This window comes from Acomys minous (assembly GCF_964271855.1).
Source record: "Acomys minous genome assembly, chromosome: 2".
NCBI lineage: Eukaryota > Metazoa > Chordata > Mammalia > Rodentia > Muridae > Acomys > Acomys minous.
This window is the reverse complement of record NC_140484.1, coordinates 85,090,018-85,116,451: the sequence shown is the minus strand read 5'-3', so window position 1 is coordinate 85,116,451 and position 26,434 is coordinate 85,090,018. Positions and strand designations below refer to the sequence as shown.

Below are 26,434 nucleotides of genomic sequence, written 5' to 3'. Positions count from 1 at the left end.
CGCCTGCCAGAAGAAGGCACCAGATCTCATATAGATGTTGTGAGCCACCATGTGGTTGCTGGGAAGTGAACTCAAGACCTTCTGAAGGGGCTGGAGAGATGGCTCAGCAGTTAAGAGCACTGATTGCTCTTCCAAAGGTCATGAGTTCAATTCCCAGCAACCACATGGTGGCTCATAACCATCTATAATGTGATCTGGTGTGCATTGTATACATAATAAGTAAATAAACCTTAAAAAAAAAAAAAAGACCTTCTGTAGAGCAGCCAGTGCTCTTAACCTCTGAGCCATTTCTCCATCCTATATTTCCTGTCCTTTTAAAAGCTCTTATTAAAAAAATATTAATAAAAGTAAAAGCTCTTATTATATACTGTTTAGGATAATTAAGTAATGCAAGTTGACAGTCAATCAGTCTGGTGATGGTGGTGAACACCTTTAATCCTAGTACTTTGGAGGCAGAGGCAGGGGGATCTCAGCCTGGTCTACAGAGTGAGTTCCAGGACATCCGGGGATACATAGAGAAAACCAACAGCCAACCAAACAAACAAACAAACATGGTTTATCAAACTCACACTCGTGTCATTCACTAGTCTGGTTCATCACAAAATATGCATCTAAGTTAAACTGATAGTAAATTGTTAGAAACAAGCGCTGCTTGCCTATTCAGATACAGATATATTATAGATAGAAAAATAGGCGCGCAGTGGTGGCGCACACCTTTAATCCCAGCACTTGGGAGGCAGAGGCAGGCGGATCGCTGTAAATTCAAGGCCAGCCTGGTCTATAAACCTGAGTCCAGGAAACTAAGGATACATAGAGAAACTCTGTCTTGAAAAACCAAAAAGAAAAAAAAGTAGGTAATGATTAAACACTGTGTACCTGTGTATAGATAGGTAGGTGCTCTTCAAAAACCTCAGAGACCTACAGAATATGGCTTTAAGGATGCTTTTATTATTTTAAGGATTCTCTGACAACAAAAGAAGTCAGGTCCTGGCAGCACCCCAGCCTACCTCACAGATGACAGGGATTGAAGAATCTCCTTAGAAACGGCTTCAAACATGGCAAGGACACTGGGCACAGAAACGCCCTGTGCAACTGCAGACAGAATGCGAAGAAGTCGACTGCTGCGCTCCGCCAAGACAGGGCAAGCGAGCGCTTCATGGTTCCTGCTTCACACATATGCCTGTCAGATACACTGGGCCAGAAGGCTGAAGACTGATGCTCCAACGTTACCAAGGCAGCCAACTGTCTCTGTCTTTCCCGTGGTTTTCGGAAGCTGCTTGCCTGCACCTCCTGCTTGCTCAGGTAATATTTTCCTTCTCAAGTCTCTGATGGGGTTGAAGTCTTGGCAGTTGAGCTTAAGTTGCTTAGTATTTCAGAAGATGTTTTTAGGTTGGTAAAGACTAGTAAGGGTAGAACATGATTGAGGGACAGAGCTCAGAGCTCTAAGCTCATCGGGACAGGATGGACAGTAGAATACTTTCCCCTAAGTTGCACATCGACTGGACACTGTAAGTGTAAATCTTATCTAATAGTATTCATAATTGTTTCGTCATTGTTGTATATTTGTTTATCATAGAAAGAAAAGGGGTGCTTTATTGTACTTAAAGTGGGAAATATTATCATAGTGTTCTTGTGTGTTGTGTACAGTTCACTCTTGTTCATTCAAATGCTGATGTCTCTACCCCCAGGGTCTGGTTTCAACCCAGACATTGCATTGTGATGCTTATTCTAAGTATCTCCTGTCTCAAGTTTGTGTAAAACATGTCATCATTTGTTCTCTCTGTTGCCAATAAAAAAGCCAAATAGCTGCTGGGTGTGGTGGTGCATGCCTTTAATCCCAACACTTGGGAGGCAGAGGTAAGCAGATTGCTGTGAGTTCGAGGCCAGCCTGGTCTGCAAAGTGAGTCCAGGACAGCCAAGGCTACACAGAGAAACCTTGTCTCGAAAAACCAAACCAAACTGAACCAACACCAACAAAAGCCAAATAGCCCATGCTGAGCAAAAACAGAGAATAGGGTGGGCCGTCCTGGTTCAGATATGGGAGGAGAAAGACAGGAAGGAGGAGACGGAGCCCCATGCAGAGGACTGGGAGACATCAGAAGAAATGAACCAGACCTAGGAGATGAGTAAGAGGCAAGTAAGATGCAGGAAGTCTGAGTGGGAGGAAGCTATGCAAGCTTGCAGGGTTAGGATGGAGTCATAATTGCTCAGGACTGTGCTCTAGGCTAAATGAAAGAATCCTAGTCTCTGTGTGGTTATTTGGGTAAATAGCTGGTTAGGGAGTAACTGCTTCTTTACTAAAAATATACATCAATATTAAACATTTATTATTGATTATTATTCTATAGGATTCAGGTGCAGTGGCTCCTGCGAGAATAGTACAAGATCACCAGATTTTTTTTTTTTTTGACTACATTGCTCCAGCATTCTAGCTTTCTTTCTGTTGAAGGGAAAAGGCCTGGTTTCTCCAATGCTTAAACTGTGTTTCCTACAGACGACACTGCTGGGCTTGGCGGAAGGCGGTTCGAGCTCCTTCCCTTGACACGTGTTGGAGTTAGAAAGTTGTTGCTTTAGGTCTTGACTTAAAGATACAGCTGTGAGCTGGGCGTGCTGGCACACACCGTTCCTCCCAACACTCTGGAGTCAGAGGTGGGAGGGTCTCTGTGGTTTCAGGCCTGTCTGGCATATAGAGTGAGTCTCTGAATCAAAAAACAAGCAAACAACAACACAAGGGGCCTGGGCATGTGGGGGAACACTGAGGTCCCCATGTACCCACAGAGACCTGGAATCAGGCAGGCCAGACTGTCCACCCCGGGCTGCTTGAGCAGGGAATGGGATGTCCTACTAGGCTAATTAGGGACAGGCTTTATATTATCCTTTTTTAAAGATTCACTTATTTATTTATTTATTTATTTATTTATTTATTATTTTTACAGTATTCTGCCTACATATGAGCCAACAGGCCAGAAGAAGGCACCAGATCTCATTTTAGATGGTTGTGAGCCACCATGTGGTTGCTGGGAATTGAACTCCGGCCCTTTGGAAGAACAGCCAGTGCTCTTAAACTCTGAGCCATCTCTCCAGGCTCAGACTTTATATTCTTGGGATACATTATGTCCTTTCTTCACATCCCTTCATGGAGAACTAGTTGGAACTACACTGATAATCTGTATCCTTAAGTTTCATCTAGATGTCTTTAACACTTAGAAGCTCTCCAGAAAATAGACTTCCTGATTTTTTTTTTTTCAATACTCAGGATTGAACACAGTGTTTGGGCATGTTAGGCAAGCACTCATCCACTGAAACGAGCCCCTGGCCCCCTCACTGGGGGTTGTAGGTGTGGGGAGTGTTGGGATCAGCCCCAGGGAACAGTGTTCTGGGCTGTAGTGGGCTATGCTGATCAGGTGTCCGCCCTTAGGCAGGGGCTCTACCTCTGAAACACACACACACACATACACACACACACACACACACACAAACACTCCCCCACTGAGGGATCCTTAGAGATAGGCACGCTTTGTATGCATGGCTGTCCTGGAACTCTACATAAACCAGGCTGACCACAAACTCATAGAAACCCACCTCCCAGTCCCTAGAACTCAGCATCACCTCTTCCTAGGTTTCATGACACACCCCCCAAACCCATTCTGGAGGATGATAGACATGGACCCTTTCAATTCCCTTTACCCCAAATTTCTCAGTAGCCCTGGACATTGGCGATTTGGGGGTTTTGCCTTGCCTGCGACCAGTGAAACAGCTTAGGGAATCTGCGGGGAGAAGCAACGAGGACAAATAAATCGACCCAGTCCTCAGTTGTGGCTGCAACTGGCTTTTGCCTGCGTGGTTCTTCAGAACTGAAGGAGAAAGCAATTTGACCTTACGGCCACTATATGCAGATTGTCTTAGGCATTGCGGTCCAGGCAGGACAAAAAAGCCACCTATATTGAAAACTTTCAAAACTAAAATAGTAATTCCACAGCGTTCTGCCTGTATGTGTGCCTACCCGCCAGGAGAGGGCGCCGAATCTCATTATAAATGGTTATGAGCCACCATGTCGTTGCTGGGGAATTGAACTCAGGACCCCGAGGAAGAGCAGCCAGTGCTCTTAACCTCTGAGCCATCTCTCCAGCCCAGGTTTTCTTTTTCTTTTTGTTTTTGTTTTTGTTTTTGTTTTTGAGCCAGGGTTTCTCTGTGTAGCCTTGGCTGTCCTGGACTCTTTGTAGACCAGGCTGGCCTGGAACTCACAGTGATCCTCCTGCCTCTGCCTCCCGAGTGCTGGGATTAAAAGGCGTGCACGTGCCACCAGCCCCCGGTTTTCCACTTCTGAGCTGTGTAGTTTTGGGGATGCCTTCAACCTCTCTGGACCTTAGTAAAGAAGAGGACGAGCGATGAGTGGCCATCCCTCCTCTCGTGGATAATAGGCCCAGGAGACAAGCCAGATTTCCAGGTGGTGTTTTTTGGGGAAGGAAGAAGGAAGAGGAAGGCTCCCAGGAAGCACATGGAAGCAGTGCGGGGCGCAGGGGAGGAAACGGACCAGGGAGAGACAGGCGCCTGCGCAGCGGACACCTCACGGTCCACCGCCTGGCCCAGCCCCTCTCTGCAGCAGGGAATTGCAGGCGTCGCTCCACCTATCGCAGCTCAGCTGACTGACAGGCCCTCTTTCTCCTTCCTCCTCTACGGGTCGTCGCCCTCTTGCCCGCCCCCCCAAACCGCCCCTTCGAGGGCGGAAGTATCATGGTTCCGGCGAATCGGCAGAGCCTTGCGGAGTGCGAACTCCTCACCCATTGGTTGCCCCCACAAAGTTCCGCCTCCTTCGGGCCGTTCTTCGGCCTCTTCTTACGTCCCGCCCCCCTGTCGCGGAGCGGGCGGTCCATCCAATTAGCGTTGGCCTCCGCCGTCCAGGAGGCGGTCCCAGAGTGTGTCATCGAATCCGCCTGTCTCTAGGGCAACGCCCCCTGCCTCCCTGCTACGGAACGGAAATAGCACGGTACTGCCCCAATCATCGCCGTGTGTCTTTCCTCTTCGACCAATCAGAGCGAGGGGAAGGCGGGCGTTCTAGTGTGAGCGGCAGGGCTTTCAGCCATCAAGCGTCGGACGTTGCCGGATGACAGCCTGTAGGGGCGGGTCCGAGGCGGGGCGTCGGCCTGCAGCCAGCCCGCCGCCTGCCCGCCCTCCCCCGGCCGGCTCCTCGGCGCCGCCTGGGGTCCTTTCCGCCCGGTGCCGCCAGCCAGCCCCGCGCCCGTTTCGGCCAGGCCTGCAGCCGAGCCCTCCGCCATCATGCCGGCCGTATCCAAGGGTGATGGCATGCGCGGGCTCGCCGTGTTCATCTCCGACATCCGGAACTGTGAGCTCACGACCGGGGCCCGGGGGTCACGCGGAGACCGGGCGGAGGGAGCGGGGAAGCGCGGGGGTGTTCTCTTGGGAAGGACCGGAGCGGCGCGGGCGGACGTGGCGGATGGAGGTGGAGGGAATAATGCGACGGGTTAGCTAGGTCATTCAGTACCATCCCGAGCCTAGATCGGGGAAATCAGGGACGCAGAAGAGGTGGGAGGCGGGCGACCACCGAGGGCCAGCGGCCAGAAGTTGGGGAACAGCCCAGGGACCAGAGATGAAAAGGTTGGAGGTCACAGAAAAACCAGAGATAATAAAGTGTGTGTGTGTGTGTGTGTGTGTGTGTGTGTGCGCGCGTGTGTGTGTGTGTGCGCGCGCGCGCGTGCAGCTGATTGACTAGATGGCAAACCAGAGATGATAAAGTGGGGAGATACCAGGGGAATCAGAAATGGGGAGACAGCAGATGAGCAGAGGTGATAAGGTGGGGCACACCATAGGGCCCAGAGATGATAAGGTGGGGGTGACACCGTAGGTCCCAGAGATGATAAGGTGAGAGAGAGAGAGCATAGCAGAGAAACCAGAGATGGTAGGTAAGGTCGGGAGATAGTAGAGGAACCAGAAGTGTAAACGGATTGACAGCACAGGGACCAGAGATGATGAAGTGGGGGGACAGAGGACCAGAGATGGAAAATGGGGCACAGCAGAGGGTGAGGTATGAAAATGCTCTAGATGGAAGATTGCTTCAAAGACACGGGGCAGGTGCCTGGCATGGTGGCACAGGCCTTTAATCCCAGCACTCGGGGGAGGCAGAGGCTGGAGGATTTCTTGTGAGTTTGAGGCCAGCCAAGTATGGTTGGCGAGGCCTGTAATCCCCAGCACGCAGAGGCAGAGGAGACAGAGGCAGGCTCATCTCTGAGTTCAAGGCTAGCCTTGTCTACAAATTGAGTTCCAGGATATCCAGGGCTACACAGAGAAACCCTGTCTGGAAAAGCAAAGAAAACAACCCCCCCCCCCAATCTCCACATGGTAGGCATTCAAAAGGGAACATAGATATAGGTACAGAGTCTTGGGGGAAGCCAAGATACCAGCAGGGCCTGGGAAGTTATGATGAGTGAGTATTCATGATGGAGGCAGACCCCTACGAGAAGGCCAAACATAGGAATGCTCTGTTGGGAAGCTGGGGGTATGTACCCTGAGGAAGACAAGGGATCAGAGAACGGGGCAGGCCTCCATCCAAGCCTTCCTTGCCTTATGACAGCAGTGGGGTGCGGGGAGGCATGATCCCTTCTAGGAAGGGTTATTATAACGATGGGATGGCCTGGCTGCTGGTCGGCTCACGACTCCTGGGAGCAGATGCTGGTGTTTGGCGCTGGTAGGAGAGCCTTCAAAGGTTCCACACGTGGATGTGGTCAGCCAGGCCTGCTTTGTGTTTGAGACTGCACTCCATCGCTGTGTGACCTTGAGTGAGGGACTTGACCTCTCAGTTGATTCATCTGTCAGGAGAGGCTGATGATGGCTTCTTAATGAGGGGTGGCTGGGCTGGTGTGGGCTGAGGCCCTAGGCTAAGTCCTGGTAGCTGCTGTTGGCTAGGATCTGACACATGACTCCTCCTCCAGGCCTCTCAGGGAAGGATGTTGGGCACAGTTGGTGTCAGCAAGTGGACAGTGGGGAGCTGTGTGCATCCTTAGATGGGAGGTGCTTCCAACCGAGTGACAAGAGGTGGAGCTAGGAAGGGTCGTAGATGTTGGCATGGTTACTTGTTAGAAACGGGCGTGGTGGTGCACACCCCTTTAATCCCAGACAGATTGCTGTGAGTTCGAGGCCAGCCTGGTCTACAAAGTGAGTCCAGGGCAGCCAAGGATACACAGAAAAACCCTGTCTCGAAAGGGGAGGGCCCTGCTTTACTGGGCATGGTGGTGCAGGTCTTTATTTCCAGCACTTAGGAGGCAGAGGCAGATGGATCTCTGAGTTCAAGGCCAGCCTGTTCTACAAAGTGAGTCCAGGATAGTCAGGGCTACACAGGGAAACCCTGTCTTGAAAAAAAAGGGCGTGCTTTATCTTTGATAACTATTGGTGGGGTGACTCTCTGTACCCTACCTAGCCCCTTCGGCTAACTCCGTTCCTAACAGTATGCCTCCACAGAGGTTTGTTTGCTCCTTTATCTGACAAATACTGTTTGAATGCTCCTATAGATCAATCCCATGTGAAGTACTGGGCTCACAGTCTTAGGGCTGGGGCTGTCACGCAGCAGTAGGGCAGCTGCCCGGCCTCTTTCACTGAAGGGTTGAGGGCATCACTTGATGGTAGAGTGCCTTCCTAGTGTGGAGGACCTGGGCTCCATCCCATCCTCTTGTCTAGTAACAGGAGACAAAACAAAACCAAGAGCCGGGCGTGGTGGCGCACGCCTTTAATCCCAGCACTCGGGAGGCAGAGGCAGGCGGATCTCTGTGAGTTCGAGGCCAGCCTGGTCTATAGAGCGAGTCCAAGACAGCCAAGGCTACACAGAAAAACCCTGTCTCAAAAGACCAAAAAAAAAAAAAAAAAAAAAAAAAAAAAAACAAAAAAAAACAAAAAAAAAAAACCACAAAACCAAAATTCACGTTCTGCAGAGCACCCATTCCCTCCAAGATAGAAAGTAAACAGGAGGCACATAGTGCTGTCTGCCAGTGCCTGGTGCTGTGAGGTGTCAGGGCTCCTGACCAGGGGCTGCCGCCGCCATTGAATAGACTCCAGCAGAGCCAGAAGCAAGGAGTAAACGCACAGGGCCCTTGCAGGGAGATAGCATGTTCAAAGGTCCTGCGGTTGCAGCACGCTTAGGCCAGGACCGTGTAAGCACAGGACATGCTCGAGGACCGAGGGGACGGGAGGCTGAGGGGCTCTGGCGTTATGGTCTTTCTGTGGCTGAAGTGAAAGCTGCGGGATGCTTTTGAGCAGAGGCAGGAAGTGGCTCCCTGAATCCCTCTAGAACCAGGCCTGGTGGTGCATAGCACTGGGAAAGCGCAGACAGGAGGAGGGTGAGTTCCAGGCCGGCTTGGGCAAGACCCTGCCTCCAGAAGAAAATCAAAACCATTGACTGATTGCTCTGGCCGCTGTGAGAGCGGACTTGAGAAGTGAGGGCGGCAGCTGGGAGCCAAAGGCTTCACAGACGTCCCGGCTCAAGAGGTGGCCAGTGGAGTGAGAAGGGCCGCTGAGACGAAGCCTGTCCACGTAGCGTTGGGAAGGCTACAGCACGATGGTGGCGAGTTCAAGCACAGCCTGGGCTCCACAGCAAGACTTGGCTCAAAACACAAAAAACGAGAAAACAGCCCCAGGGGGCTGCAGACATGGCTCAGCAGTTAACACGTAGAGAGCCAGGGTGTGTCCCTGGTACCCACTTCAGGGGCTTAACAGCTGCCCGTAGCTCCAGCTCCGGTGAATTCTACACCTCCTTTTGGCCTCCAAGGGCACAGCATTCCTGTGTGCAGACATACATAAATACCCAAGCAGAACAAAGAGCATGGGTCAGGGTTTAGGTCGGTTCCGAAGGACTGACAGAGAATTTACGTTAGGGTTTGGGGAAGGAAAGAGAAGATGGGTAGTGTCACGCCGTTGGACCCTAGAGTGCCGCCAAGGCACCAGCTCAGACCTGGGTAGTGTCACGCCGTTGGACCCTAGAGTGCCACCAAGGCACCAGCTCAGACCTGGGTAGTGTCACGCCGTTGGACCCTAGAGTGCCACCAAGACACCAGCTCAGACCCGTGGCTGGTTTGCCCTGGCTTCTGCTGCCACACCTAGTGCTGCCCTCTCCTTGGCTCAGCAGCCATATGGTGAGTGGCTGCTGTGTTTCAAGTCCTATGATGGCAATGGGGGCACAGTGACAAATAAGACAGATGAGTCTATGCTCCTGTGCAGCGGGGACCCCATGGAGAGAAGGTGCTTCGAGCAGCTGCTCACAGCTGCCTTCACAGACGCATGCACCTTCAGGGCCTGATGCAAGTCAGACAAGAAATGCAAAAAGAGCCATGGTCAAGCCAGCTACTCCAGAGGCCGAGGCAGGGACATTTCAAGTTCGTAGTCAGCCTGAGCCTGGCCAGATGCCTCAGGAGGCAGAGACACTTGTCACCAACCAAGCCTACATGGGTTCAGTTCTGGGAATCACATGGTGAAAAGAAAGAACTAGCCCCTACAAGTTGTCCTCTGACTGCTACATGCATGCTGTGGTGTGTGCACCCACACACATTCGGACACAAATACATGTAATAATAACAACTTTTAAAAAGCACTTTGTGTTATAGAGTCAGTTCAAAACCAGCTTGAGCAACTTAAAGACATCCTGTCTTACAATCAAAAGTAGGCATTGAGCCAGGTGGAGGCGGTGGCAACAGGGGCATATGACTTCAGTCACAGCACTGAAGGCAGAGAGGCTGATCTCTGAGTTTGAGGTCATCCTGGTCTACAGAACCAGTTCCAGGACAGCTAGGCACACACAGAGAAATCCTATCTTCTTTGTTTTGTTTTGTTTTCTGAGACAAGGTGTCTCTGTGTTATCTTGCCTGTCCTGGACTCACTTTGTAGACCAGGCTGGCCTCGAACTCACAGTGATCCACCTGCCTCTGCTTCCCAAGTGCTGGGATTACAGGCAGGCGCCACCATTCCGGGCTGAGAAATCCTATCTTGAAAAACAAACAAAAACAAAAAGAAAAAAGAAAGAAAGAAAAGAATAGAAAAACAAAGTAGGAGGGTCTGGAGGGCAAGCTTAGCAGGTAGAACACTGACTGCTCTTCCAGAGAACTTGCGTTTGATTCCCAGCACCAAACCGTAGCTCACAGCCATCTGTAACTCCATTTCCAGGGGATCTGACACCTTCTTCTGTTCTCTGTACACGCTGCTCATATGTCATACACAGAGATGCATGCCGACAGAACACGCATATGCCTAAACCAGGTGTGGTGGCACACGCCGTTAGTCCCAGCACTTGGGAGGCAGAGGCAAGCAGATCTCTGAGTTTGCTCTACATAGTGAGTTCCAAGACAGCCAAGGCTACACTGGGAGACCCTGTCTCTAAATAAATAAACAAACAAAATGAAAGAGGGGCTAGTGCCTAGTTCAGAGGCAGAGTGCTTGCCTAGCATGTGCCACCCTAGTGACCATCTCTGAAGAGCCAGGCATGATGGCTCACACTTGTCATCACTGAAACAGGACAGTTTTTTGTGGGAGTGGGGTTTCAAGATTTGTTTGCTTATGTAGCCCTGGCTGTTCTGGAACTCACTTTGTAGACCAGGCTGGCCTCGAACTCACGGATCTGCCCAGGCAGGACAACTTTAGTGTGAAGTCAGCCTGAGGTACATAGTGAGAACTTGTCTCAAAACAAACAAAAGCATAACAGGCCTGGCAGGTGGGCTCAGTGGGCTCAGTGGGCTCAGTGGGTAAAGGTGCTTGTTGGCAAGCCTGAGGGCCTGAACTGGATCCTGGGGACCCATGGGAGAAGGAGAAAACCGACTGCCACAAGTTGTCCTCTGACCTCTGCACTGGTGCCTGCACATACATAATATACACAATACATCCATAAGGGTGCAAATGGCTACTTTATCCAGCGAGAGCAGCCAGATCTAGGGTTCCATGTGGATGGAATGTTAGACGAGGCTGGACACAGGGGAAGCCAAAGGGGTGGGCCCTGGGGTCAGGGCTGGGATGGACTGGGGAGCCCTTGCTCAGTGCTCAAGAATGCAAGGCCTGCTGGGCGGTGGTGGCACACAACGTTAATCCCAGCACTCGGGAGGCAGAGGCAGGTGGATCGCTGTGAGTTCGAGGCCAGCCTGGTCCACAATTTGAGTCCAGGACAGCCAAGGCTACACAGAGAAACCCTGTCTCGAAAACAAAAAAACCCCCCAAAAAGTACAAGGCCTTCTTTTTGTGCAAGAGTATTCGGCATTAGATGCTGATTTCACAGCTCTGTGAACAGAGAATGTCAGAGAGTAAGTTTCATAGCATGTAGCTTTTGTTTGTCTTTTTCAGACAGGGTATCTCTGTGCAGCCCTGTCTGTCCTGGAACTTGCTTTATAAACTAGGCTGGCCTCGAGCTCAGAGATCCATCTGTCTCTTACTCTCATGTGCTTGGATCACAGGGTGCACCACCACCACCCAGCCACAGCATGCATCTTTTTTTTCCCCAGACAAGGTCTCTCTGTGTAGCCTTGGCTGTCCTGGACTTGCTTTGTAGACCAGGCTGGCCTTGAACTCGCCTGCCTCTGCCTCCTGAGTGCTGGGACTAAAGACATGTGCCACCATACCCAGCTAAATGTCTTTTTGTTTGTTTGTTTTGTTTTTCGAGACAGGGTTTCTCTCTGTAGCCTTGGCTGACCTAGATAGACTCACTCTGTAGACCAGGCTGGCCTCGAACTCATATATATCCACCTGCTTCTGCCTCCTGAGTGCTGGGACTGAAGGTGTGCGCTACCACATCTATAATATTCCTTTTATTACTAACTTCAAAATTCTACTTGAAATAAACTGATACTATTTCAGTTTACCTTACTCTTTCATTCAATGTTGATCGTAAATCAGATTATCATATACTAAAGACGGAGTGTATAATCTCAGATGTCCTTCCCTGTCACCCGCCTGCAGTTGTCACTGTGAGGAGAGACTCACCTGCTGTAGACATTGCTTCCTGTGAATTTTATCTCCTGGACTCCTTGATACACCAGGCTGGCCTTGACTTTACTGTGATCCACCTGCCTCTGCCTCCCAGGTGCCAGGACTAAAGGCGTGCGCCACTGCCATGCCCCGCTCCCGTGCGCTCTCGCGCGCGCTCTCTCTCTCTCTCAAAAGATTTATTTTATTTTTATTTTTGGTTTTTTTGAGACAGGGTTTCTCTGTGTATCCCTGGCTCTCCTGGACTCGCTTTGTAGACCAGGCTGGCAAGATTTATTTATTTATTCTACAGTATTCTGCCTGTATGTGAGCCAGCAGGCCAGAAGAGGGCACCAGATTACATTATAGATGGTTGTGAGCCACCATGTGGTTGCTGGGAATTGAACTCAGGACCTCTGGAAGAGCAGTCAATGCTCCAAACCACTGAGCCATCTCTCCAGCCCCTCTGCTCTCCTCTTGCTCTTCACCTGAGAGTTTTCTTAGCTTTTGGGTTTCTGAGACAGGGATTCATTTACTAGCCAGGACTGCCTTGAACTCATTATGTAGGTAAAGATGACCTTTAACTTCTGACCTGCCTGCCTCCACCTCCTGAGTACTGAGGGTTTTTGTTTGTTTGTTTGTTTGTTTTTTGTTTTGTTTTGTATTTTTTTGCTTTTTCCAGACAGGGTTTCTCTGTCCTGGACTCACTTTGTCTGGCTTCGAACTTACAGAGATCCACCTGCCTTTGCCTCCTGAGTGCTGGGGTTAAAGGCATGTGCTACCACGCCTGGCCTTTATTTTTTTTTTTTAAAGTAAGATTCGTGTCCAGCTGTTGTAATTCCAGTGGGGGAGAGGTCTGTGGGCCTCTGGGTTCTGCTTCACAAGACACTGGGAGGTGTACAGTGGGATGTAGGTGTTTGAGTCGAGCCGTGGGCGGTGCAGAGGTCCTGAGCTCAGGGAGTTGTGTGTAGAGGCCAGGCTGGCATTTGTCCTGAGAGCATGGCAGGGGCGTAGGTAGAACTATAGGCAAGGAAAGGATTGGGTCCAGTTTGGGAAGGAAGAAGCCTTCTGTCTGGGGGTGCCAGGGCCTCAGCAAGCAGGCTGTGGACAGGAAGCGCAGATTCTGGGCATCACAGATGATGCGTGCGGTCACGCTGAGTGAAGGTGTGGTCCTGCCGCCCAGGGCAGGGCAGCCTTATCAGAGGGCTGCGGCTGGCTCCCGTGTAAGTCCCTGTCCTTTCAGAGCGCGTCCAGGCAGAAGGCCTTGGAGTTGCAGTACTCACTCCCCTGTCCAAAGCTACTTGGTCCCAAATTAGACCCACTGTGCTAGTGACCTTTGCCCCAGTCCTAGGATCAAGGCCTGGGCCTCGCCCTGCCCATCCTCAGCTCTGCCCTCTGCAGGAGTTTGATGAAGGTGGAAGTGAGTGGATGGACAAATAAGCCAGTCTTCCCCCCTACCGCACCCCCTGACCCCAGTACTGGGATCAAGAAGGAATATTGGAAACCAGGTGTCACGGTTCACATCTGTAATCCTGGCTCTTGAGAAGTAGAGGTAGGGGAGCAGAAGTGTAAGGTCACCCTTGGCTAAAAGCAGGTTCAGTACAAGCCTTGTTTCCAACAAAACAAAATAAAACAGGCCTGTGAGACGGCATAGCAGTGAAGGCCCCTGTTGGGCAAGCCTGGAGACCAGAGTTCAGTCCTCGATTCCACACAAAGTGGAAGGAGATGAGAGAACTGCTTCCACAGAGCGGCACGCGCGCACACACAGTCACACACACACACACACACACACACAGTCACACACACACACACACAGACACACACACACAGTCACACACAGTCACACACACACACACACACACACACACACACACACACACACACACAACTGTACTGTTTCACAGACCATGGCACATTGCCATATTTTGGCCATGGACAAGTCAAGAGAGAGTTCAGGGTCTGGAAGCACTAGCTGCAAGCACTTTGTCAATGACGGCACATAGGGTCCTCCAGGGCAGGGCCAGGCTGGCCCAGATTCCTTTGAGGGTAATTGCAGACGCACAGTGATGCTGGTGCCTCTGTTTGACCGATTACAGGAGTCATCAGCCCCTGTAGCTGCAAGCTGGAAACCACGCTGCAGTAGAGCTCCCTTATGAAGGAAAATAAGCCCCGGCAGCCCCTCCCGGGGAGATGCCCCCCTGCCCCCTACTCCTGACCCTGTCTGCATGCTCCAGCCCTGTGGCTTGGGCTTGGGTCCCAGCCTGCTGTTCCCCATCCTCCCAGCTGCCTGCCTGGCCCTCTCCAAGCGTTTTTGTCTGCTGCTCCCACTGCCTTATCGCTGATCCTAAGCAGGAAGCCTTCCTCCCTGCTGCAGTCCGCGATTTCCAAGGCTGGCGTCTGTCAGAACACTCAGCCTTGTTCCTGTCCACCTCTCCACCAAACCAAAGTCTGCAGGACCAGGACAGGAGTGGCTGGTCTCCAAGCCCTCTCAAGAAATCGCTTCATGCCAGATGTGGTGGCACTTGGGAGGGCGAGGCAGGCAGATGTTTTATGAGTTCGAGGCTGGCCACCTTCACACAGTGAGTTGTTCCAGGACAACCAAGACTAGGTAGCTATGAGTGAGTTGCTTTAAGACCCCTTGCCACAGCTGGGCGTGATGGTCCACACCTGTAATCCCAGCACTTGGGAGGCAGAGGCAGGCGGATCACTGTGAGTTCGAGGCCAGCCTGATCTACAAAGCGAGTCCAGGACAGCCAAGACTACACAGAGAAACCCTGTCTTAGAAAAAAAAAGAGTTCAAGACCACCCTGGTTTACAAAGTGAGTCCAGGACAACCAGGGCTGTTATACAGAGAAACCCTGTCTAAAAAAAGACCCCCTTGACACATTTGCATGGCGCTTGTGATGCTGAGCTTATCACCTGCCTGTCTGTCCTGAGTGCTGCAGAGTGGAGCTTACAGTGCTTTCTCTGTGTAGTGGCCTTGGGCCTCGTGTGCACCCCTTCAGCAGCCCAAGTGTACTTTCCCCAGCCCTGGATGCTGAACTCTCTCTCTATGTCTGCCTTTTCCTCTTTCTAGGGCCTCTATTAAGCCCTGCTCCAAGCGCACTCAAGCGCTCGCCCTCCGGCACTCCTCACCCCCTTCTCCCTCTCTCCCCCTCTCCCGGGGTCTCATGTAGCCTAAACCATGAAGACCTTAAATTCCCCAGGGGTCCCCACTTTGCGTGCGCAGGGCCTACAGTGTGTGCTGTACTTGGCTTACGCAGTGCTGGCCGTGAACTTGGAGCTTGTGTGTATAGGCAAGCATTCTACCAGCTGAGCTCCACTCTCAGCCTCTTGTTTTTACGTTTTTGAGATAGAGTCTTGCTCTGTAGTCCAAGTTAGCCTATAACTTATCTCTCTCCTGCTCAGCCTCCACAGCGCTAGGAGTATAGGTTGGAGCCATTACACCTAGCGCCAGCTCTTTTACTTTTCATTTTGACATAGTGAATCCCTAACTAGCCCAGGCTAGCCTTGAACTCATTCTGGCCCAGGTTGGCCTTGAATTTGTTTTGTTTGTTTTTCAAGAAAAGGTTTCTCTGTTTAGCCTTGGTTGTCCTAGAACTTATTCTGTAGACCAGGCTGGCCTTGAACTCAGAGGCTGCCTTCCTTTACCTCCTGAGTGCTGGGATAAACTGTAAGTGCCACCACTGCTCGGCTGGACTTGAACTTGTAATTGTTCTTGTTCCGTCTCCTGAGCATGGATGACATGTCTCCACTACTAAGCATGGCTCTTTTGGAGACTCCATACTTCAGTTTTTAAATTGGGGGAAAAAAAAAGGCAGCAGGCGGGGGCACCTGGAGAGATGGCTTGATGGTTGGGAGCACTGGCTGCTCTTCCAGAGGATCTGGGTTCAGTTCCCAGCACCCACATGACAGCTCACAAACATCTGCAGCTCCAGTTCCAGGGTATCTGACACCCTCACACAGACATGTAGGCAAAATGCCAATATACATAATATAAAAATAAATTAAAAAAAAAAAAAAGTAAAGCCAGGCATGGTGGTGCACACCTTTAATCCCAGTATTCGGCGGCAGAGGCAGGCGGTCGCTGTGAGTTCAAGGCCAGCCTGGTCTACAAAGTGAGTCCAGGACAGCCAGGACTACACAGAGGAACCCTGTCTCAAAACAAAACAAAACAAAAGAACAAAAAGAAAAGTAATTAAAAACAATTTATGGGGCTGGAGAGATGGTTCACTGTTTTAAGAGCACTGGCTGCTCTTAAGAGATTCTGAGTTCACTTCTCAGCACCCACCTGGTAGCTCATAACTCTGCACAATTCCAGTTCTAGAGGACCTGGCACTCACATGTGCAGGCAGAGCATCCATGCATAGACAGATAAGTATATTAAAAATGCATGTGTGTGGGTGTTTTGCCTTCGTGTGTGTCCGCAGTACTTTCCTGCCTACTACCTTAGGACTTCAGAGAGTGCTTGGGACCAAAGGTACAGCTGTTGTGAGCGTTCATGTAGGCGCTAGGAATTGAAGCCAAGTCTTCTGGAAGAGCTGCCAGTGCTTGTAACTGCTGACCCTTCCTAGCCCCTCTTTTCTTTTTATGCTTTGCTTTGTTTGAAGCAGGCTGTCCTGGAGCTCACTATATAGAGCAGGCTGGTTTCAAACTCACAGAGACCCACCTGCCCCTGAAGCGCTGAGCTTGAAGGCATGCCCCGCGAATGCCTTTGTGTGTGTGTGTGTGTGTGTGTGTGTGTGTGTGTGTGTGTGTGTGTGTGTGTGTAGTGTGCATGTCTGATGTCTGCAAATGACAGAAGAGGGTATTGGATTCCCTAGAACTGGAGTTAGAGGTGGTTGTGAGCCACCATGCGGATGCTGGAACCACACCCGCATCCTCAGGAAGAACAGCAAGTCATCTCCTGAGCCATCTCCCCAGCCTCACTGAGTTCTTTTTCATAGCAGAGTGTATCAGTTATGCCAAAGCCACTGTCTGATAGAGGTGGGCGGTTTAAAGACTAAAGAAATGCATGCGTACACAGAGATGGCCGTCTGTATTGGTGAGGTCCAGATCTGTGGATTCAACCAGCCACAGACAAAAACAAAACAAAAAACAAAAAACTCCTTTGCAAAATTGTGTCTGGGACTAAGGATGTAACTTGGAAGTGGGGAGCTGGGAGTGTGGCTCCATTGTAGAGTCCCTGCCAAGAAGCCCAGTAAGGGTCTGTCTGGGGTGTAGACCCCCTACCTAGAATCCATTTGAGAGGCTGTGGGCAAGCACTGGGTTCGGTTCCTTACAAAACACAAAAGCACAGATACACACAAATGTAATGATTGCTGGGTAGGCTCCAGGGGAAAGCAGGCCAACATTCAAGAGAGTGTGTTCGTCCGCGTGGGGATTGGGCTGGCAGGCCACACGCCGTAACTGCACTTCCAGCCTCCACTCCCGCCTACACACAGAACAGTTAAGGGTGCCGGGTGTGGGCTGCAGCCCTCCATCCCAAAGGCTGAGAGGCAGAGGCAGCTGGGTTTCTGTGCTGGAGGCCAAGCTGGCCACCTCAGTTCTAGGTCAGCCAGGGCTGCAGTGAAACCTTGTCCATAAGCAACAGCAAAACCAAAGAGAGAGTGTATGGGAAGAAGCTAGCTACTGCCTCAGGCAAATCCTTCTAATGAGGTAGCAGTTGGCACGGGAGTGCGATGACTGAGGCCTGCCTGGGCTACAGAGTGACAGACAGTTGCAAAAGAAAAAAAGATACATGGAGTGCATTTATGTATATACCTAAAAGTACAGTGTGTGTGTGTGTGTGTGTGTGTGTGTGTGTGTGTATGTGTGTGCTAGAGTGTGTTGAGGTCAGAGGTCATCCTCAGGTCTGAGTCCTTACCTTCCTCTTGAGACTGGGTCTCTTCTTCAGTGCCTCAGTGGCCAAGCTCCCTGGCTTGTGAGCTTCGGGTGGTTATCCTGTCTTTACCTGCCATCTGGGGAGGATGTTTGGGTTAGGGTGCGAGTGCAGCAGCATCCAGTGAGCCCCTCCATGTCCTCCAGGAGCATCTTAGGGGGTGTTTAAAGGCTGTGTGTGTCCAGAGCCTGATGCCCGCTGGCAGAGGCTCTACCGCGGAGCTCTGTCCCCTGCCTCCCTGGAACTGGTTAGTTTGGTTGCTGTGTAACCCAAGCCAGCCAGAGTTTGATGTCCCTGCTTCCTGGTAGCGCTCAACCCCAGGCGTGTGCCACTGCAGTGACTGTCAGGCAGCTCCTGAGTGAGGCACAGATCAGCTAGAAAACACTGGCTTCTGGGGCATGGGAGGTTCAGGACAGGGCTTCTCTGTGTGGCTTTAGCTGTCCTGGACTCACTTTGTAGACCAGACTGGCCTTGAACTCACAGAGATCTGCCTGCTTCTGCCTCCCTGAGTGCTGGGGTTACAGGCGTGCACCACCGTGCCTGGTCCACTGGCTTTTTTTTTTTTTCCTTTTCTCCCTTACAAAATAACACTGAGAGAACACACTGCGTGACCACACAGTGTTAGGGACAGGAACGCCTGCACTCTGGTGTTCACCGGGCACCACCATGGTCACCAGCATTCCTTGCCCCTGAGAGAGGCATTGTCCACCCTCTTAGCCTTTGGTGGGCCCCTCCTGCCATCTATTTATTTATTTATTTATTTATTTACTTGTTTAGATGGTCTCATGTATCCCATGCTAACCTCTAACTTGTTAAGTAGCAGAGGGTGGCCTTGAACTCACGCTTCTATCCCCTCTTCAGTGGCGTGTGCCACATCACCTGGTTTATGCAGTCTAGGGAGTCAAGCCCAGGGCTTGTGCGTTCACAGTAAGCACTGTACCAACTGAGACTCATCCCTGGCCCTCTGTGGAGCCCTGGTGTCCTGGACTCACTAGGCTGGCCTCAAACTCATAGCAATGCGCCTGCCTCTGCCTCCTGAGTGCTGGGATTAAAGGCGTGCCGTGCACCACCATGCCCAGCTAAAAGACAGTTTTTTGGAGATTTTTTACTTAGCGTGTCTGGGTGTTCGCTTGCCTGTGTGTGTGCATCACATGTGCTGTTTCCCCATTGCTGGAGCTGCAGACCTTTGTCAACTGCCGTGTGGGTGGGTCAGACCCAGGCGCAGCAAGGGCTCTCCCCAGACCTTTTCGCTTTGAATCTTAATTTCACTTCACTCTTTTGAGACAGAGGCTCACTAAGCTGTCCCGGCTGGTCCTGAACTCTAGATCCTCCTGCCTTAGCTCTCCCTGCAGAATGGGAGGAGGCTGCGCCTGTGCGTCGGTCAGTAGAGAGCGTGGGCGTGCAAGAGCCCAGGCTCCACCCCGGGGCTGAGTGAGCTGTTCCTGCTGGCATCTGGCCCTGGGGGCTGAAAGCGGGAGGGGCCGGAAGCTCAAGGGGTCCTCAGGTACCAAGCCCATTTCATCCTAGCTTGGGTTACGCAGACCCTGTGTTTTGTTCTGTTTTTTGGAGGGGGCCTGTTCTTGGCACAGAGTTTCTCTGTGTAGACCTGCCTGCCTCTGCCTCCAACGTTCTGGGATCAAAGACAAATGCCACCAAAAGCCAGAGGCAGAGGCTCTGTGAGTTTGGATTGCTGTGAGTTTGAGGCCAACACCTGGTCTACAAAGAGAGTTCCAGGACATCTAGGAGTACACAGTGAAACCCTGTCTCGAAAAGCCACACCTAACAACAGACTAAGGGAAGCCTGGGGTGACAGGCCTGCAGCAGTCGGACGGTCCGTGCCATCCCAATGCCTTACTGACCCTTAGGGGAGGAGGCTCTGTCCCGAGGGGGGGAAGCTGACCTTACCTTGAAAGACTCCCTCCCAGGGTGGCACACAGGCAAGCCTGCCAGCTGCTGCTGCTGTGACTGCCTAGCTACAGGTTTCAGAAATAGAAAGAAGTAGTCAAATCTTATGCAGTGTGCGCACCTGTGCTCACACGTCCGTGCACACATGGTGCACATGGCAAGGCTAGAGGTGTTTCCTGGGTTGCGCTTCACCTCACTGGTGGAAATGGTCTCAGTAACCCTGGAGCTGGCCAGTTGAGCCAGCCCGTCTGGCCAGCGAGGCCCCGGCACTGTGGGGTTGTGAGCTTCCATGCCCAGCAGTGCAGTGCTAGACACTCAAACTCACATTCTCTTGTTTACACGGTGAGCACGTTACCCACAGAGCCACCTCTCCACCCCCAAAATTAATTTTAGCTATATGTTTATATAATCTAGGATATTCAAAATGCTGCCATTGGAGTCAGCGTCTTAACATTCTCCTCTGTTTTTCCAGTGCTGGTGATGGAGCTCAGTGGCTGGGTGTCCCAGCTAGACAAGCTTGCCCACACTGCGCCTGTCCCAGCCCTCTGGGGATTCCTTGGCATTCGGTTTTGTTTGTTTTGACATAGGGTCTCACTGGCTATGTAGCCCAGGAGAGCCTCATACTCAAGATACATCTGCCTCCATCTCCCCAATGCTGGGATCACAGACATGCCACCATGACAGACACACTACATCATTCTAGCCCTGTGTGTCCGTGTCCCACGCTACCTGTTTCAGCTTGCTCAGGAGCCACTTGTCTGCCATGGCCACAGACTGCAGCTCTGGGGTCAGGGTGCTGATCCCAGGGGCTTCCTGGAGGAGGCCCTGCCTGAAGTGGGGGTTGTTGGAACTGCTTGGGAATTCAGGGCAGAGGAGAGGGGGTTGTGGAGGAGGATGGTATAAATTCGTATCTTCTCAGGCCCTCATTCATTCCCTTAACGCACCCTGTAGCCGACCGGCTGTTCATAGAGCATGCGCTGTGTGCCAGGCGCTGGCTGGAGTGCTCATACCCATGCACATGCAGAGTATAACAACTAACAATTAATATCCTGTACAAAAGTGAGAGGCAGGCTGGGCGTGGTGACACATGTCTGTAATCCCAGCACTCGGGAGGCAGAGGCAGGAGGATCACTATGAGTTCCAGACCAGCCTGGTCTACAAAGTGAGTCAAGGGCAGCCAGGGCTACACAGAGAAGCCCTGTCTTGAAAACCCCCTACCCTCCAAAAAAAAAAAAAAGTGAGTGACAAGTAGTGCTCTGAGGAGTACAGAGGGGTAGGACACGGGAGGTGGCTGGAGGCGGGCGAGTATCCCACAGCCCAGTATGGCTCTAGGAAGGAGGCAGGGAAGCCAAGAGGGCTGCCCAAGGGGCCTGAGCAAGTGTAGACTGTTTGGTGAGGTGGTGGTGGCGTGTTGCAGTGGTGTGGCCCTGGGGGCTCCAGTGGTCAGTGAGAATGGCCAAACCATGGGCAGCATGCAGAATAGGGTCCCTGGGGCGCCAGGCAGCCCTCACCTGGTACCACAAAGGGAATCTATCTGTCGTAGCAGAGAGCTAGGGAAGCGTAGGCCAAGGGTTAGAGTGCTAGCACATGAAGTAGGAGAGCGGAGGTGCCGAGAGACTGCTGTCAGGTGCTGTGACTGAGGGAGGGGACAAGAACCAGCAGCCTTTCAGTTCATTGGTCACAACTCTACCATGGGGCGCTCCCGTGGCAGGGTATCACCCCAGCATCCTGCACTTCATGACCCCAGGAAGAGGGCAGAGAGCTGCAAGCCCCTCTGGAGGGACCGTGTGGGGTGGGCTTTTCAGCTGCCTTGCCTTTCTTCCACAGGCAAGAGCAAGGAGGCTGAGATCAAGAGAGTCAACAAGGAACTGGCCAACATCCGCTCCAAGTTCAAAGGCAGGCTGCTGGCCCGGGGCCTGGGGGGAGCCAGGGCTCAGGGGCTTCCGAGCGAGCGACTGCTCATGCGGCTCCCTTCCCTTCCCTGCCTCAGGGGACAAGGCCTTGGATGGCTACAGTAAAAAGAAGTACGTGTGTAAGCTGCTCTTCATCTTCCTGCTGGGCCACGACATTGACTTCGGACACATGGAGGCTGTGAACCTGCTAAGCTCCAACAAGTACACAGAGAAGCAGATAGTGAGTTGAGCTGGAGGCCTGGGTGGTGCTGGGGCAGAGCGGGGAGGCTGCGGTCTGGGTCCCTGGGTTTCGGGGAAGGAGGACTAGGGCCTACACTGCTGCATGTTAGTCCAACGCCTCTTAGCCACAGGCTCTGTCTCCCCCGTCTGCCCCTAGGGGTACCTGTTCATCTCAGTCCTGGTGAACTCGAACTCGGAGCTGATCCGGCTCATCAACAACGCCATCAAGAACGACCTGGCCAGCCGCAACCCCACCTTCATGTGCCTGGCCCTGCACTGCATCGCCAACGTGGGCAGCCGTGAGATGGGCGAGGCCTTTGCTGCAGACATTCCCCGAATCCTGGTGGCTGGGTGAGGCACTGGGGACCACAGCAACAGGGCAGAAGCAGGAGATGAGAGCCAGCTTTGTCTGTGGCACCTGCCTAAGTTCTCCTACCTGGGCTTTAGAGCACAGTGGCTCTGTCTCTCTCATGTCACCAGGCTGCCTAGAAGGTGTAAGGCCCCATCCTCACCCGCTGGTCATGTGTCTGATACCCAGCATTAGTGTCTCCCGTGGAAGTGATGACCTCATCCCCTCATCTCATTCATTCAAGAAGCAGCATCTGCCCTGAGCCTGTGGCACTGATGGGTGACAGTGGTACCACCGCCAGAGGATGGTAGTCTCAGTGTTCACAGCCAGGAAGGTTTTCCCAGTGGTTGCAGCATCTGCTGGGCGAGGAAAGGCAGGGTTTTCAGGCTAGCTGGGTCAGCCTGTGTGGTCTGACTGCTGCCAGAAGCTTCTGAGCAGTCTACATTGATCTGCAACCTGGCTCTGACTCCTGAGGCAGCAGTGAGGAGACCCTGTGCTCCCAAGGGCCAGGGTGCCAGAAGAAGAGGCGCAGGAGGGCTGCGGCCATAGCTCTGAGCGCCTGCCTGGTGTGCAAAGGAGCCCGAGGACCCTTCCCTCCTGGCACCTGCACACCAGGTGTGGCGGCCAGAGGAGCAGAAGCAATGGCGTCTTCTGATGCTCAGGAGTTGCAAGGCTAGCCTGGGCTACATGAGACCCTGTTTCAAAACAAATTCTTTGTTTTTGTTTTTTGAGACAGGGTTTCTCTGTGTAGCCCCTGACTGTCCTGGACTCACTCTGTAGACCAGGCTGGCCTGGAATTCACAGAGATCCACCTGCCTCAGCTTCCTGAGTGCTGGGATTAAAGGTGTGTGCCACCACTTCCTGCTTTTCTGGGTTTTTAAAAACTCATTTTCAGAGCTGGGGAGATGGCTCAGTAGTTAAGAGCACTGGCTACTCTTCCAGAGAACTTGGGTTCAATCTATCCACATGATAGCTCACAACTGTCTGTAACTCCAGTTCCAGGAGATTGGACACCCTCACACAGACATTCTTGCAGGCGAAATACCAATGCACATAAAATGAAAAATAAAGATAAATAAATCATTTAAACTTTACTTATTATGTGTGTGTGCCAGAACAAATTCTTTTTGAGGCTCTTGCTCTCTCCAGAACAAATTCTTTTTAAGGCTCTTCTCTTTCTCCCTTCTCCCCTCCCTCAAATGATTTATTTATTTTTATTTCATGTGCATTGGTGTTTTGTCTCCATGTGTGTCTGTGTGAGAGTGTCAGATCCCTTAGAACAAGAGTTATAGACAGGTGGGTGCTGGGAACTGAACCCAGGTCCTCTGAAAGAGCAGCCAGTGCTATTACCATTTTTCCAGACCAGAGACTTTGTTTCTCTGTGTAGCCCTGATTGTCCTAAAACTTGCTATGTAGGCCAGGTTGGCCTCAAATTTACAGAGATGCACCTGCCTCTGCTTCTCAAGAGCTGGAATTAAAGGGGTGCACCACCACGCCTGCAGCCAGTGCTGTTTTTTTCCTAGTAAAAGAAGAAATACACAAGGTAGTGAGCATACCGTGTGTGTGTGTGTGTGTGTGTGTGTGCGCGCGCGCGCACGTAATGTGGCTTTACCATTTTTTTTACATTGGTTTATTTATTTATTAGATTGTTATTTTTAAATTTTATTTATGTATACAATATTCTGCCTGCACACCAGAAGGGGCACCAGATATCATTATAGATAGTTGTCAGCCACCATAACTGGGTTGCTGGGAACTGAACTCAGGACATTTGGAAGAATAGCCAGTGTGCTCTTAACCTCTGAGCCATCTCTCCGGCCCCAAGATTATTTTTTATTTTATGAACATTGGTGTTTTGCCTTCATGTGTGTCTGTGTGAGGGTGTTGGATCCTCTAGAACTGGAGTTACAGATGGGTGTGAGCTGCCAAGTGGCTGCTGGGAATTGAACCTGGGTTCTCGGGAAGAGCAGCCAGTGCTCTTAACTGCTGAGCCATCTCTGCAGCTCCCTAGATTTATTTTTATCATTTTTTTTTTTTATCATTTAAGCAGGTGTGTGTTGTCTGCATGTTCGTATGTACATATGCACAGGTGCCCTTGGAGGCCAGCAGCGTGGGATCCTCTGGAGCTGGAGTCACATGACATGGGTGCTGGGAGCCAAAGATGGGTCCTTTGGGAGAGCAGTAAGGACTCTTCACTGCCTGGCCATCTCCAGCTCTGAAAAAGGTTTTCATTAACAAGTCAGAAGGGCCTCTCCAGGAGGTGACGGCAGTGTAGTGAGCCTGGCAGAGGCTTTGGGGAGTCTGCTTCTGCTTCCCATGGAAGTTGGGGTGACTGGTGTGTGAGGCAGATGAATAACAGGAGCAATGTTGTCTGTTAGAAAAGTCACTGTGACGGCTGCGCCCAGAGGTGAGGTTTCTATTTCTGGCAGTACATGAGGTGCCTCTGTGTCCTTGATGGTGTGGCTGGTGTGGCCGTAGTGGAGCCCGTAGGAGGAGCCAGAGGACTGCGACAAGCCTGAGACCCTGTCTCAAAAAGAAAGACTTTAGTTTGGGCAAAGGAGCAAGAGAATACTGGTGAATGGGGTCTCCAGCCAGCCAGTACCTGTGCCGCCGCATACAGGCCCGGCCAGCAGTGGCCAAGCCTCACAGAGCCAGGCTCAGGCGGCCTGGGCTCCTGCGGCCTTTGGGGGTCTGGAGAAGCCAAGTGTTGTGTTGGGAGGGGAGGCAGCCCCTGGGAGCAGAGGAAAGCTTATCCAAGTGGAGGCTGTGGGAAGCCACAGACCAAAGTGTACGTGACCTCGAAATAAGTGCCTCTGGGGGCTGTTGGCAAGCTTACCTGTCCCCCTCCTTTGTGCAGAGCGACCAGAGCTGGCTGCCAGCCTGCTGTGTGTTTGTGTCTGAAGCAGGGTGTCACGGAGCCTAGGCTGGCCGGGCACTGACCGTCCAGCCTCTCCTTAGCGCTGGCGGTGCAGCCACGCGCCACCACACCTGTTCTTCTCTGCCTCGGTCACTTCACCTTTGAAGTGATGCAAGCCAGGCACGGCCACCTGCTGTCCTATAGGGTCACGCAAAGATTTATCATTTTCATTCTGTGTGTGGGCGTTTTGTCTGTCTGTCTGTATGCTCCCCATGTGCGAGTGCAGCGCCCAAGAAGGGAGGCGGTGCCCAGGGAGGCGCAGCAGCCTGAGGCCAGGCCCTGAGGTGGCTGGGAAGGCTCAGGGAGAGCTAAAGTGTGGTCTCTGGCATACAGGAGGAAAAGGATGAAAGTGTTGTTATGGGTGCGGGCTGGCCATCTAGCATTGGGGAAACTGAGGCAGGGGGATTAAGAATTCAAGCCAGCTTGAGTAGCATAACCAGACCCTGTCTCCTAATTGGTTAGTTAATAGTGTTAACCTCAAAAAAGTTTGAGACAGGCTCTTACTAGGGAACCCCGGCTGATTGCTTCTGCTTTTGGTTCCGTTTGCTTGTTGAGATGGTCCGTGTAGCCCAGGCTGGCCTTGAACTGCTCCTTACCTCTGGAGTGCTGGGATGACAGTAGCCCTAGCTAGTGTGGAACTTCTGGTGATCCTCCTGCCCCTGCCTCCTGAGTTTTGACACAGTCATGTACCACCATGCTAACTGTGCGCAGGGCAGTGTTTTGGTTTGGTTCAGTTTTGGTTTTTCTTTCTTTCTTTTCTTTTTTTAAAATTTTATTTATTTTATGTATGAATGCTCCATCCGATATTCACCTGAATGCCAGAAGAGGGCATCAGATCTCATTATAGATGGTTGTGAGCCACCATGTGGTTGCTGGGGATTGAACTCAGGACCTCTGGAAGAGCAGACAGTGCTCTTATCTGCTGAGCCATCTCTCCAGCCCCTAGTTTTGGTTTTTCAAGACAGGGTCTCTCTGTGTAGCCCTGGATGTCTGGAGCTCATTCTGTAGACCAGGTTGGCCTCGAACTCACAGTGATCCACCTGCCTTTGCCTCCCAAGTGCTGGGATTAAAGGCGTGCGCCACCACCAGGGCAGTGGCTTTTTATAATCTTGTGTGCAGCTATTACCAGTACCCAGATCCAGAGCATTGCTGTCGCTCCCAGAGAAGGCAAGCCCTATGGTCGTCAGCGGGTCTGTCACCTCCTTCCCTCTTGTAGACCACTTGTCCATCCTGTGGGATTACAGGTGTGAGCCAAAGCTTTTCCCCCTGTTTTGAGACCTAGAACTCAGTATGTATTTTAGAGTAGC

General features: G+C 51.8%; 1 protein-coding gene across 2 annotated transcripts in view; it reads left to right on the top strand.

Moving 5' to 3' along the window:
- Positions 1-4,807: 4,807 nt before the first annotated feature.
- Positions 4,808-26,434, top strand: part of AP2A1 (adaptor related protein complex 2 subunit alpha 1) — a 32,434-nt gene continuing 10,807 nt past the window's right edge. Inside the window, exons 1-4 of one of the 2 annotated variants that reach the window (XM_084771139.1) lie at positions 4,808-5,344; positions 21,557-21,625; positions 21,720-21,862; positions 22,019-22,212. In XM_084771139.1, the coding sequence (XP_084627265.1) occupies positions 5,278-5,344; positions 21,557-21,625; positions 21,720-21,862; positions 22,019-22,212 (473 nt within the window). In that variant the 5' untranslated portion in view covers positions 4,808-5,277. The remainder of the gene's footprint in view (positions 5,345-21,556; positions 21,626-21,719; positions 21,863-22,018; positions 22,213-26,434) is intronic. The other variant, XM_084771140.1, reaches the window with a different exon arrangement.